Source organism: Prunus mume, linkage group LG3 (genome assembly GCF_029339155.1).
Source record: "Prunus mume cultivar Tortuosa linkage group LG3, ASM2933915v1, whole genome shotgun sequence".
NCBI classification, from domain to species: Eukaryota; Viridiplantae; Streptophyta; class Magnoliopsida; order Rosales; family Rosaceae; genus Prunus; species Prunus mume.
Genome location: NC_142700.1, coordinates 4,136,278 through 4,151,121, shown reverse-complemented (window position 1 = coordinate 4,151,121; position 14,844 = coordinate 4,136,278). Strand labels below are relative to the sequence as shown.

The 14,844-nt window shown below is 37.0% G+C and overlaps 3 protein-coding genes across 3 annotated transcripts; 1 reads left to right on the top strand and 2 right to left on the bottom strand.

Moving 5' to 3' along the window:
- Positions 1-1,951: 1,951 nt before the first annotated feature.
- On the bottom strand, positions 1,952-2,934 carry LOC103324891 (uncharacterized). Its single transcript, XM_008227003.3, has 2 exons — positions 2,369-2,934; positions 1,952-2,271 (listed from the first exon to the last, which is right to left on the bottom strand). The coding sequence occupies exons 1-2, from the start codon at positions 2,675-2,677 to the stop codon at positions 2,254-2,256; spliced, it is 327 nt and encodes a 108-aa protein (XP_008225225.2). The 5' UTR covers positions 2,678-2,934; the 3' UTR covers positions 1,952-2,253.
- A 3,265-nt stretch (positions 2,935-6,199) lies between these two features.
- RABA1C (RAB GTPase homolog A1C) lies at positions 6,200-10,301 on the top strand. Its single transcript, XM_008227002.2, has 2 exons — positions 6,200-6,612; positions 9,573-10,301. The coding sequence occupies exons 1-2, from the start codon at positions 6,392-6,394 to the stop codon at positions 10,006-10,008; spliced, it is 657 nt and encodes a 218-aa protein (XP_008225224.1). The 5' UTR covers positions 6,200-6,391; the 3' UTR covers positions 10,009-10,301.
- Positions 10,302-12,542: 2,241 nt separating this feature from the next.
- Positions 12,543-14,055, bottom strand: WRKY65 (WRKY DNA-binding protein 65). Its single transcript, XM_008227001.3, has 3 exons — positions 13,729-14,055; positions 13,490-13,624; positions 12,543-13,335 (listed from the first exon to the last, which is right to left on the bottom strand). Exons 1-3 carry the CDS (start codon positions 13,911-13,913, stop codon positions 12,807-12,809), a joined length of 849 nt encoding a protein of 282 aa, XP_008225223.2. The 5' UTR covers positions 13,914-14,055; the 3' UTR covers positions 12,543-12,806.
- Positions 14,056-14,844: the final 789 nt, after the last annotated feature.

Below are 14,844 nucleotides of genomic sequence, written 5' to 3'. Positions count from 1 at the left end.
GTTCGGCTATACTCTTAAAAATAGTATAGCCGCGCGGCTATACTATTAAAATAGTCGAATATAATACAAGAGTATAGCCGAGCGGCTAGATGTTTAAAATATTTGAATTATTAGAGGGGTATATCTCCGCGGCAATACCATTTAAATATACAATTTTGTCATATTATTTCAGCTCATACAATGCAACAACAACATCCCATGATTCAAAATTTCAGCTCCTCACATTTTGTCAGCAACCCAGTTGTCACATAATACTTATTCTTCTTTTGATCCAGCAATATACAGCGTAAGATATCAAGAGAGGAGGTTGCCCAGTCAGATTTGTGTCGCTGCGTTGGAAAGCCTCTATGCATCTGGCAAGACATTTGAGGTCACAGCCTGACTTATGTCCATTAATTGTGCGCTGTGTACTGTGGCTGTAATTTGTTTTTTTCTGGAAGTTAAAAGCTTTTGCAGATTCTGAGATGCTTATAAACTCCTTTGCAGGTTCAAAGTGAGCCATTTTCAGTGGACCCTCAAAATCCACCCCCCGAGGACTACAATGTTTAAAACTTTGAAAGATGGAATTATAGGGAAGGAAATCCTGGAGCAAGATCTTGTACCAGTGTAATGTTATGCATACTTAGAGCTCTAATTTCAACCTTAACTCTGTAAGTATAATGGAAATTAATATACTTCCATTTTCATCTATAGATATTAATTCTATCAGCAATGACTAGTAATGAGAAGAAAATCTGTCAACATATATTAACTCTCTCTCTCTCTCTCTCTCTCTCTCATTGCAGGTGTACATACTCCTTGCATATGAAAAGCAGAGGCTTCTATAGGAACATATATAAGCGATCAAGATCATAGGGTTCTGTTGGAAAAAATTTACTTTGCTTAAAAGGTTTACCTGAGATAATAGGTTCCCCACTTTCAAAAGGCTATAGCCTTCCCACATTGAACTTTTTTCAATTCGTCTGTACGATATTATTTTATTTTCTACAAATGAGTAGCTTCTATAATGTTTTCTAATTATTTGAAAATTTATATATTGAATGAGATTGTAAGTATATACAAAAAGTAGTCTTTTTTTTTTCATGTCAGACCCTAAAATGTCAGGACCACCCCACATTGTAGATGTAAAACTCAATGTGCAAAGGTGTGAATGGGAATAGCCGCATAGTTTGGAAGTAGCTATCTTTCCCTGTGTTTGATGAAGGCTCTGCCTTTGAAGTTTCCTGACCTTGTCACACTAAAACAAAGAATCTGTTTTTACAAGTGGAATTCTTCAAAGCTTGCTCAAACAGAGCTGCAGCAGGTAATCTTGGAAGTCTGTGAAGCTCGAGAAGAACTTGCATATCAAGGGTATAACACTGTTTTGCTATTCCCAACCAATCATACTTGTGATAAGGATTCTACATGGTGGAACGTGATTGGATGAAGATAGCAGAACAGTGATATCTGCGTAACATGCAAGTTTTTCTTCTCTGGCATGACATTGTTCCCTTCGTTCTTGAATGCAAATACTGCAATTAGAGGACCCACAACCACAAGAAGTCTCTGTCTGAATGAGCTGTGATTTTGGGATATGTTTCTCACAAGTCTGTCAAATATGGTGCATGACCTCACTAATTACAGCATGTTAATTAATGCATCTTCCTCCACAGAAAGATTAAGGGATCTTCCTTCTAGTAGAAAAACTAGCAATGACAAATTTTTCCCCTTTTCTTTTTTGGGGGTTTGAACCTGTCCTGATGTTTACAAGTCATTATCAGAATTCAGGCCTGGTCATGGATCCATCATAAAAACATCATGAAACTGACACATTTGCAAAAGTTTACCATAGGCTATAAATTCCACTGCCAGAACCCAGCTCTATTTTTTCTTCTTCATTTATATAATACACCTCCTGCAGTAAAAATCTCTGTGGCTAGTCAATACCCAGTTTTTGCCTTCTGCTAATAGATAATTCTAAATGGCTTCCACTAATGAATCACTAGCTAATTGAACAACTGAGCATATGCAGATTACAGAACTTCTCAGTTTTGCAAATGCAATTAAAGAAAGACCAAGGACAAGGCAAAAACTCAAAGAACTAAAGGGGTCGATGACAACATATTTCTTATATTTAAAAATTCTTTTCATTTTCTTAAAGGAGAGGAGAACTACAAATGGGGTTCTCTGTTTCTTCATCCTTGTTTGCTCAGTATTTGTTTCTTGACCTGCAATCCTCACGAATATACTGTAAGAATGGCTTCAAGGCATCCTTCAAAAGCACCAGAAAGCCTACAAAAGATCACACGGAAACATACATAAAAATATCCTTAAAGGAAGAAAGAAACGAGTACACAAACACATATTAAACAGGTAGCTAGCAACTTACTCTGCAGCAAGCTTTGTGTGTTGAAGTAGGAGCATCCATTAGAGTTGAAAGTTTAGCTAGCATTTCTTGCTCAGTGAAAATTCTACCTTGTGAGCTCAAGAACACGGTGCGCTTTACGGGAGGAGACCACAATCCACTCTGCTCATAATCAAAGTCAAACTCTGCGGCATCAAAGAATTTCTGAAGCAGTCGATCAGAAGTGGATTTTGGGACCAATTGCACCATTGGCGCAGTTGGAGGAGGACACTTGTTAGGCAATCCAGGTGAAGGAGAAGAGGAAGAAGAGGCCTCAGACTCAGAACCAGACATTTGGACAAATTAGAATCAAGAATGGAACTGAAAAGAGAATAAGATAATGGATAAACGAAAAAAAGGTTGGGTGTGGCATATATCATATGTGGGATTGAAAATGGACAAATTTAATGTGTGTGTATAAAAGGAACTGTGACAAGGACGTGTATGGCTGTATGCAATCATATAGGGAGGTCGTGGCTACCATAATACTTGATTCTTTATGTGTTTCTCCAATCTGAGGTAGCACTCATTTTTCAGCTAAAGAGTCATTGGAACTTTGAAAAGTTTAATAAACTTTAGAGTTATGGGGAGAGAGAGAGAGAGAGAGAGAGAGAGAGAGAGTTGACATCACAGCTGCTTATATTTAAAATGATTAGTACCACATCAATCAAAAAAATTTGAACTAGGGCATAATGCATGGACTTGGTGACACAAAATAATTTGTGGAGAGTTGACATCACAGCTGCTTATATTTAAAATGATTAGTACCACATCAATCAAAAAAATTTGAATTAGGGCATAATACATGGACTTGGTGACACAAAATAATTTGTGGGTCTACTTCATGGGACACTCCAACTAATTTCTCAATGTTTTGTATAATTCATGGTTGGTGGTGAATCTTTTGGTTGGTGAGAAAGATCTTTAATTAAAATGTGGGGGCGGATTAAGGCAAAAGCAGTTGTGTTTATGTAACATATATAATCCCATTCCTGATTATCCCTGTTAAGCTTTTGAAAGAAAGCAGGAAACAGTACTTGCTTAAGAATCTGAAAAGTACTTTTATGAATTTTTCTGGGAAACTGATGGGGGCCTTATGTGTCAGAAATGAAATTGATCAGATCCCTGGTGCAAAATCTGTGGACTGCGTTTACCTACTTATCCACCATCTTCCTGCATCAAGATTACTGTATATTATCCACTCTATGAATAAGACACTGATAGGAAGCAAAACATTAGAGTTATAAGGGCCAAAGGAGGAAAAGAATGAATCAAGTTTGTCAACTCAGTTTGTCTTCTGTTGGTATTTGTAAGTGAGTTTTTATATGGATATAACCCCAATGGTGGTGCCTTCAGTTAGCTTTTTTTAAGAGACACATGATGGGTGGATTGGTCGTTTAATTAACTCAAACATGCCTTTCCCCCAACTTGTTTCAAACTTTTTATCATGCTTCATGATTGCCAGAAATGATGCTTATCGAATGTTAATTAAGAGCTAACATGGGCTATGATATTTATCATGAGTCAAAACCATAAACCAATTGCAGTGAACATGATATATGTTTTATCAAAAGGTCTTATTATAAGAAGATGTAGCCATATAAAATTAAAAAAATCAACCAATAGACGACAAATTAAGGGACCGAAAATCTAATTAATTATACATGGGTAGATGCTACTTTGCTATAAGAAGAAGGTATATATTGTTGCCAATGAAAGGCTAAGCTGTGGTGTTCTTTGTGTGCGGATTGGGATATTTATTGAATAGATAAGTGCATGTTACAAATGAGAAGAGTTTCATTCAGTGGTGTTAGGTAAGAACTGAGAAGTTCATGTTCTTGAACAAGTTGTGGTTGATGGATTGTTTATAAAAAAAAATTTTGATAAAAGAGCGATAGTATTTATTGATAAAATTCCATAATTAGCAACCATAAGCATAGTACTCAAACCTGCAATAAAAATTTGTCAACGACATAAATGACAAATCTGCATTGAAAGCCAAAAGTCAAAAGGAAATCAAATATCCTAAACAAAAAAACAAAAGTGCTGCTAAATGAACCCTAAAATTAACCAAGTGCACCATACTATCAAATTATTTATTGAATTACTAATTTACTCTAATATAAAATGACCAAAAAAAATATATTGAATTGTGAAACAAATATAATTTTAATAAGTACACTTTACTCACCATATCCAAACCTAATCAAACATAGAGAAGTTTTCGTTTTTGCTTAATGCCGACGGCAAACAACGCAATGAGCATTGGCGGGAAAGATGTGTCATTGAATGTTTGTTTGCTTGCCCCTTCCTTTGCCAACCAACAGCCCTCCATTGCTGCCCAACAACTCCTCCATTAGACATGAAGGTTAAAGAAATTATTAAGAGACCAAATCTAAAAGTGGAAGACCATCTAACTATTCATAACAATCATTGAAGATATTAGTTGGATCTAAAGTTCAAATATAAGAAGGCATTTGGGAATTAGTTTTCAAGTTTTCATTTGAATCAAGTTTGCAGTAGCTATTAGACCCATATGGCGTGTTGTCGAACTAGTTTGATCAAATTCGTTATTTGAAGACTAAATCAAAAACCCATTAAGATGAGGAAAAAAAAAAGGAATTTGCAGAACAAATAAAAACCCAAATTTGTTCAAATTGACACATTTTAATGTGAAGAACAAAAGCTTTAGAAGAAATTAAAATATGACGTGGCAAATTAGATGTGATATAGTGTATTAGGGTCTACATAGGGTATTTTTGGTAGTTAAATAAGGTGTACTTAGTTAATTTTACATTTTAATTTAAATGTTAGGCTATACTTAGATCATATGGTGTACTCAGTTAATTTTAGGGTTTTTTAGCATCACTCAAAAACAAACCACATCAAACTCCTAAAGAGTTCATGAGAATATTAAACTAAAACAAACTAAGAAACAAGACCACCGTTTCACATCCTCTCAGGCAACCTGAAGAGAGTCATAGTGTCATATCGGCTAAACTCGAACTCAACGCAACCCGACATCACATTATCCCAGCTTCGTAGCTCCAAATCTATATCGAAGATTGACAACTGGAGCCAAATCCTTGTATGCGTGGGCCAAAAAACGACAACTACATCATGGCAATGACAACGTTACACACCGGCAGCTTCTACATCATCACAAAATAAAACAAACCCAAAAACTAAAAACAAAGAATCCGTAGGGAAAAAGAAGAGAATAAGGAGGTGACTGCCGACCTCCAAAAAGAGCGCTATGGGTTTTTCTTTAAGGTTTTCTCATAGAGCAGCTGGATAGACAAAATAAAATGCAAGCTTCAAACCAAAAAAAACATATAACAAATTTTCTTATACGAGCAATAATTATGAGGAGGATGATTCGATTCGAACTTAGTTACAAATAGCATATATACTGTTTTAGTCAACTAACCTAACTATAAATAAATATAAATAAAAAGGAAATTCTTAATATCTCACTCAGAATCCGCTAAATTCACTCCTTTCTTGCTTCACTATTTATTATCATTCATTAAGATTTAAGGACCACCGAACGTTTTGACCAAAAAGGACCACCGAGCATCATTCACAATTTTATTCTTAAATCAGTTTTTTTTGTCACATACAGCCCACTAAATAGTTTAGCCCAAGACCAGAAATGAGAAAACCCGAGATTAGAAAATGAATCATATCTTAAAATGTCAAAAACACCCTCATGCTTTTTTACTTCCTTTTAATCCAAATGGCTTCAGCAAGGGCACAAATGTCATTTGAAGTTCCCCGAGACACCTCCACGCCACCCCCTCTTCTCTCTTTACAGACAGCAGTCTTTCACAGGTCTGACACGCCTCCGAAAAGCCGAAAGGTTGAAAAAAGAAACACCGAAAACTTACAAGCAAACAAATTTTCAGAGGGAAACAAAATAGGGGAAGAGATCTAAAGAACAAGATCACCATTTTCTCTTCAGCTTCTTCTTGGAAGCCGAAAGAACGTAGCTTTGTCTGTGTTGCAATGGCTGGGTACAGAGCTGAAGATGACTACGATTATCTCTTCAAAGTGGTGCTGATCGGAGACTCGGGCGTGGGCAAGTCCAACTTGCTCTCCAGGTTCACCAGGAACGAGTTCAGCCTCGAGTCCAAGTCCACCATCGGCGTTGAGTTCGCCACCCGGAGCTTGGATGTCGATGGAAAAGTCATTAAGGCCCAGATTTGGGACACTGCTGGTCAAGAAAGGTTGGTCAGATTTCTTGCTTTTTTCTTCATGTTTCTGCTGCTTTATGATCTGGGTCTTGCTCAATTTCTTGAGTTTTTATCTGGTTTGAAACTTTTAGCTGATGATCATGAGACATAGAAACTCTTTGTAACTGCATGTGTTTGGCTTGGTTGAATGGAGGGTCAAGGTTTGTTGGTTTTAAGTCATGAAAGATTTAAGCTTTTGCAATTTGGTTGGTGTCTCTAGATTTGGTGCATTAATTGGGGTTTCTTCAGTAGATCTGAAGAGCTTGGAATTAAATCAGATGTACGCAAATATTTTTCTGGGTTTTTATATGAGAGATTTCTCACATAAGATATGCTTTATAACAATCCAAGTTTTGCACGGATCAAACTTGATTCAGTCTAAGCAAAATTTTGCATTATATTGTGATTGTTATGCGTATTCTCTTTTGCAGTCACATTAAGTATACATGAGTTAGACGTGAACTGAAATGTGCAAGAAGTGTCTTTAGGTCTCTATAATGTTTACTTCCTGGTTGATGTGAATGGGTACTATATCGGAAAGCCCAGTTGCTGCAACATTAAAAATCTGATACAATGCTTAAAAAACCTTATGTCTATCATATGCTCAAAAGAATTTATTGCAATTACCAATGTTCGACAATATAGATGACCTTATTTTTGTTACTCCCGAAGGTACGTAGTTTTAAGAAGGGTGTTGCTGATTTAGAGTGAAATGCTGTTTGTTAAATACTATTATTTGTGAAGCTTGGTTGATGTGCTGTTTGGCTTTTGTTGAAGTGGCCTATAGCTGCTTGCATGCCTCTCACTATATGATGCTAGTCAAAACAACCTTAACATCAGTTTCAAAGTCATTGTTTTGAGCTAGTTTGTCGGTAGATTTCAGTGGAGTTCATTCATTGTATCGGCTTTCAAGTTGTCCTATGGGATTCATATTCAATATGGTTGTCACCCCCTTGATATTCTTACATTTACTTATGAGGAGAAAAGTTACTGTCTGTTGGTAGAAGAAAGATGAATTGGAATACAATACAGCTATGTGTTTTCACAAGAATCTTAGTAGAACGTGATTGTTTCATCAGAACTACCTTTGAATTATTACAGAGATCTATAATCTAACTGTTGATTCATGTACATAATGAGTTTGAGAAACTGAACTGATTTTCTCGAAGTGCATAGTTTGAATTATGACATGGTTTTCAACAGAAGTATATAATTTATGCTTGGTTTCACAGTGTTCTTACAGTTCAATTTTATTTATTTATTTATTATTATTATTGTTTTAAATGTGACATTACTTGTGACGCATATAACTTAAGCATAATATTATGCTTTCTTGACTGAATTACTGGTGGGAATTACTCATGCAAAGTAACCCTGGTTTCTGGTCTGTATTGTAAGCATTATAAGGTAGCTATGTTATAGTGTTATGGTCCCTTTAAATCGCATACTTCCTTGAAAGCTTTGTTAATTTATTGCTGTTAAAACCATCACTGCCACTAGAAGTACAACCTCACTATCCTGATCAGTGATTTTATTACCGTTCACATGCCTTTTCACTTTGAACATTAGTCAGTGGGCAGGGCATTCTGCATATCTGTTTAGCCAGTATTATGCTCTTATATTAAGTGTTTGTGCAAATGGAGGCATATCCAATCATGGATGATAGTTTGAGCACCCTGAAAACCAGCTTCTGAGGATTATCTTGTCTACTTTACTGTTCTGTGAGACAGTTCAATTACCCTTGAACTAAAATCTCATATGATTTTTTTATTTGAGCCAGAGTTGTGCAGTGTGTGTGCAACCTACCAGGTCTACTTCCTTATACAGCATTCAGAGGAAGAAAATAATGAATGTTTTAATATAACAACAAACTTGCTGCAAATTCTAATGAAATGTTATGCCTAAACTTACTAGATAATTATAAAATCTCTTTATTGAATTCTACATGTTCTCCTGGTAAGAATTGAGGTCAGTGCATTGAAACAAATTTTCTGAAGTATGTTGAGAGTCCTTTAATTTCTAAGCTATTGTGTACTTCTTATGTAGTGTATGAAAATTCCGTTGAAATCAATATTTACAAGGATCCTATCTAAATGAAAACTTACGTCTCAAGTGTTCGCATGTTCAGAATATATACCCCAAGTAATCTTATGCATACTTCTAAACATGACTACCTCCTCTCTCCTAAAAAAAGTCAAAAGTCAAAAGATTTGCCCTATTTTTTGCAACATTAAGGTTTTGAATGACACACCAAATATCCGGTCTTAGATATGCACGCGGGATTGGGATAGGGTACATAAAATCATCCAACTGACCCGCCTTTTCCCACTACAGTTGGAACTATTTAACCCATGGAGGATGGGAGATAATTAATCCCCTCACTATGTTATTCAGTATGCACAAAAACATGTCTGTTCTTCTCAAACATAGCAAAACCACCATCCGACTTTAAGTCCGTATCTGAGACTAGATACCCCAAGCCACCCTCCTCAATCCAGCCATCGCTAACAACATTTGTTGTCTGTATACCGAAGGTACCATTATGAATAGAAAAATTGATGAATTGTTGGCTCTGTTCAGATGGGTTGTGCATGGTTGTATCATATTCTGATTCAAATGTATGATTTGACAGAATTTCTTTTATGTGCTGATGTTAACACTTTTGCTGGGACAGCTACCTGTAATTCAATATGCTTATTCTAGATAGTTTTTTGTTAATTGATTTCAACAGCTATTACCAGGATGGTTTGGTAAATTGTTTCTTTCTGATGATGTGGTATATGGGATTTTGATTTTGTTTACTGGTAGTTTATCTTCTTTGGATAATATCTTGTTATTATTATAATCGTTATTTGGTATTGGTAAATTACTGCAATTTTGGGAACTTGACGTGAAAGTCTCTACTTTTTTATTCCTTTCACAATAGAGAATGTATTTCCTTTTTGTATCTGTAGGTACCGAGCGATAACTAGTGCTTACTATCGAGGGGCTGTGGGTGCACTACTTGTGTACGATGTCACTCGGAATTCGACATTTGAAAGTGTGGAAAGGTGGTTAAAGGAGTTGAGAGACCATACTGATCCCAACATTGTTGTCATGCTTGTTGGTAACAAATCAGATCTTCGTCACCTTGTTGCGGTCTCAACAGAGGATGGAAAATCCTTTGCTGAGAGGGAGTCTCTCTACTTCATGGAAACTTCTGCACTCGAAGCAACCAATGTGGACAATGCATTTGCTGAAGTCCTTACCCAGATCTTTCGTGTCGTGAGCAGGAAGGCCATGGAGGCTGGAGATGAAGCTGCTGCTTCAGCTGTTCCTTCCCAGGGAGAGAAAATCGATATCAGTAAAGATGTTTCGGCTGTGAAGAAAGGTGGCTGTTGCTCAAGCTAGAGTTTGAATCTGCACCAGATGTAGCTGGGTTTATGTTTGCCGCATCTGTTTCTCTGTATACCGTATTTGTGTAGAATTTTTTCTAGATCTCGGAGATGTCTTTACTTCCATTGTCATTATCATTAATTACCCAAGACAGATGTTTAGCTGGTGAAGATAAGCTTGTTTAGAAACAGATGTTACATGTCTTACTTTCACATAGGTGTTGAATGGGGCACATTTGCACCAGAATTCTGTACTTCAAGAATTATTCTTCAGAACACCAATTAATTGAAATTGTTTATTCGACCCCATCGTATATAGTCTCTCGTATTTCGCGTATGTTTCATGGTGGTTGTTGGCTGCTTAATACTTTGGCTGTGTGCCTGTGCTGCAGTCTAGTTCCCTCAAGACAGGCTGTCGTGCTGGTTGATGCCTAGCAAACAAAACAGTTGGTGAAGGTGGTGTGTATGCCAACAGAAAGGCATGTCGTTTTTTGAATTTCTTTTTCGTATTTTTGATAAAAACACAATTTAAAAATCTAGTTTGGACGTCGTTTAAATGATCTGTTCATAATATTCATTGGCACATATGAATTAACCAACCCTTTCCTCAGCCACAGGCGCCGCCTGGAATCCAGTAGCCTAGGCTGCTATCCACAAATTAGCCTAGTACTCATCACAAAATACGTTCTATAAAATTATGCTAGCATGGGCCACGCTCACGCTCACTTCAGTAACTATGAATTGTTGATGCATGTGGATCCCACAATGTACCACCAGTTGCATTATAACATTCTCTCACGTTTTATATATATATTTCGTCAGTTTAATACATAATATCTAAATTAATTATCTAATATGATATAAAAGTATTTTCCGCTCTATTATCGTTACGCGTGTTTGTCATTTTTAAACTCGAAATCCAGCAATACTAGCGGAAGGTATTAATGTAAGCATGTTACATAGAGAGACAAAAGGTTGCAGGGTTTGCAGGTTATGCTTATAAAAATGGTGAATCTTCATGGCTAAGCTGTCATTTGCCTTAATTTAATTACGAATCTAAACGGATAAGGAAGAAGTAGATCCGATCCAAATATCCAAGGATTATTTGATTACGTGAGCAGTGACTGTCCACAATGTATGTGACGCACCATGCTCTGTGCAGGTGTTGCAAAATAAAAGGCCAACAAAACAGGAGAGGGGTCTCATCTCATCTCATCTCATCTCATGTTGTTTTAATAATATTTATTTATTTATTCACTTGGGTCCTCTTCTTTAGTCTTTAACCACTCTTATATTATGTCAACACTTCCAGCCAATTTTAGGGTTAGAATTGAATTGGGGTTGGGGTGTAAACAAGATATTATTTGTGTTTTTTTTAATGGACCACCAAATAATGGCTGAAGAAGTCAAATCCAGCTATCATCACCTACAAGTCAAACACTTTTTCGGTGGTTTGACTTTTGAATGATTTGATCTGCTTGTCTATAAAGACATTTCAATTCCACGTCTAATCGAACAATGAGAATGTTACTCGGTTCCTTAGCAATTCCCAATTCCGATAGTGTGGTCTAGTCTGGTTTTAGCTAATTAAGGGAGAACTTAAAATCTAAATTATCTTATAAAACATTAGGGTTAATGATTTAAATGGTCCATCAATTATCGCGAAATTATCATTTTGGTCCACCAACTAAAATTTTCAATTCAAACGTCCTTAAACTTTTTATAATATACCAAAATCGTCATTCCGTCAAAGTCTGTGTATTATTCCGTTAAATATACTCACCTAAAAATACGGTTTTGTCCCTCGATTTAACGGAATAATACACAGATTTTGACGGAAGGACGATTTTGGTACATTATAAAAAGTTTAAGGACGTTTGAATTGAAAATTTTAGTTGATTGACCAAAATGATAATCGCGCGATAGTTGGGGAACTATTTAGGTCATTAACCTAAAACATTATTAAGTGTACGTGAATTAAGGGAGAACTTAAAACCTAAATTATCTTATAAAATATTATTAAGTGTACGTGAAAATAATGAACACTTAATAATTAGACTTGTATTCAATAATATGTTTATTTCTTCGTTAAGTTTAATGAAAAAGATATACAAATGATTGTATAATACGACCGATATGAAAACCCAAAATCAGTAAGTTTAGGAATCATTTCAATAGTATATCACTCAAAATTACAAGGAACGATTTAAAAATGTATGGTTGATTGCTTCCAGCAATCAAAAGTTCTCAAATTATACAAATAAACTAGCCAAGGGGCCAAGGGCTAGCTAACAGTCTGAGTTAATGCATTTGGTCAAATTAGATCTCTCCCTAATCCTATTTACACACTAATTAATTTGAGCATGAGAAGACCAAAAAAAAAAAAAAAGCATTTTCATAATTTTGAATTACGTTACATGCATAATTTTGTACAAAATTATTCTATAATTGGATTGGTGAGACCCACTTGAGAATATTCTATCTATCTATTTTATACACAAATTGAAAACAGACGGCCAAATATGCTAATTACACACACATCACGACAGATTCAGATTAACAGTTTGTTTATTCATTAATCACTACGCTAAAATCAAGGCAAAAATAATTTTATTGCTACAAAATAAAAAACTAAAATCAGAAAAATGTTGACAAGAAAAAAAAAAAAAAAAAAAAAGGGGTTTCGGGTATCTTATGGCGCACGATACGCGTTTGAATGACAGAAATGACAAAACTCTTGTATATACGGAGGGAGAGAGAGTGTGTGAAAAAGGACAGAGAAAAAATTGGAGGCCTTCTAGAGGATGACACGTGTCAACAGATCTGAACTTGTGGTCCCACTCCCCGGTGCCGAAAAACGAGAGAGCACTCCGGCAGCTCACCCAGATCAGCGAAGAGAGACTCGTCCTCTTCCCCCATCGGGAAAACCATCGCTGCCATGTCAGCGGAGTCGGCCCCACCAGCGCAGCCGCTCTCGGCGAAAATTGGGCTCTCGAGCACCGTCGACGACGTCGTTTCCATGTCGGCGAACCAGCCGAACTCGTCGTGTGTGAGGAGCGACTCGTCGTTGAGATCCGCGAATGTCGGGTCGTGGTCTTGGTGCTCGGGTTGCTGGGCCTCCGGGGCTTCGGTCTTGTTGGAGCCGGGTTTGGTTGTGGCGGCGGCGGCTGCGGCGGAGCTCGAGCTGTTGCTCTGGTGATGGTTGTGGTGGTTGCGAGAAGCGGGCCAGGGGTGGTTGTGTTCGGAGGAGTAGGTGATGACGAGCATGGAGGGGTCCACGCGGCTTCTCTCTACTTGCTTCCTTGCCGGGCAGCCCTTTGAGCTACTGCACCTGTAATATCCTCTGCCCAATTTGGTAAATTAACCAAATCCCAGAAACAAAAAAGGAAAACAAAAAACAGAGCACAAAATTAGTCACTGATCAAAAACACCAGCTCTGCAAAATTGGAGCTTGGGTTGAAATTCGAATTGGGTTATGGATTTGATGATCAAATTACCTGGGGTAAGGCGAGCCCTTGATGGGTTTTTGGCCGTACTTTCTCCAAGCCCAAGAATCGGATGGAGGCGGAGTGTTGCTGTTGTCGCCTTTGATGGGTATCGACACCACTCGTTTCTGTATGGCTCGCCGAGCACTGTAACAATTGAATTAACGTAAATATTAATTGAATAAATAATTAATTCCCATTATTGAACACTGGGTCGAATTAATTTGGTGAATTGAGGATAAAGTTGAGACCTTTTCTTGGGGGAGGAGGTGGAAGTGATCTTGGAGAAGTCACTGAAATTGGTAGAAGGTGGAGGAGGAGAGCCTGAGCTATTTTCTGGTGTGGAGCTGGTAGTATTGTCGTTCTCTTCTTGATCGCTCATAAACTGCTTGCTTCTGCCGTTGCTGTTGCTGCTGTTGAAGAATGTAGAGTCCATTGCTGGAATTTGGAACTGCTGAATTTGATGGTGATTTGCAGAAAACACAAAGTGGGCTGCTTAGCGCAGAGAGGAAGAGAGAGAGAGAGAGAGATGGGGAGAGTGGTTTGGTTGATGGGTTCAGAAGAAGAAGAAGAAACAAAGGGAGGGAGGGAGGGGAGGCATTAGAGGAGGAGGGTGGGTCCTTTAAAAATTGGCCGCCACATTGACAAATGGGCTTTTGGATTTATTTATTTATTCAAAGGACGTGCAACCAAATGTGTGTTCTTTAATTTAGACCCCCAATAATGGATTTATGAATTATTATCCCTTTTGTTTGCCCAAACTAATCACTTTGCAAGCTGAGAGCGACCCCCCTCTCCTTTTTTCCAAATTTGAACCTTTGCTTCACGTAAGCCTCAGCGGACTGCATTCTCATATTTCACTGTCCCATACTCCCCTCACTCAAAAAGAAAAGTCCATCTTATGAATGTTCACGGTGGTATGTTTATCAAAATCAAGAATTAAGAATGTTTCAACCTTTTAGATTCTTTTTTTCCATAGATCTAGATGAAGTTACTTTGATTTGATTTGAAATGGGGTTTATTGTGAAACCACAATTCGCGGGTATAATCTTTTATTTGAAATTTATTTGACTAGTCTCTCGCAAGAGTCTATTTTTTATAAAATCGATAAGCATTATTAAGGATCCAATATACTTACTACCGAAACCCATATGCTCACCTACTTCTTACTATAAATTTACAAATTTATATTGCAATTTCGTGGCGAGAGTTCTTATTACAAAAAGTTAATTTAGGCAAATCAAAATTTGGAATGGCTTCATAATAATAGAGATATTGAGTAGCCTTGCCGTAATAGTGATACATATTTTGGGGCTGCGAAGCCATAGAGCTCATTTAATGCTTAATATTCAGTCACATTGCTAATA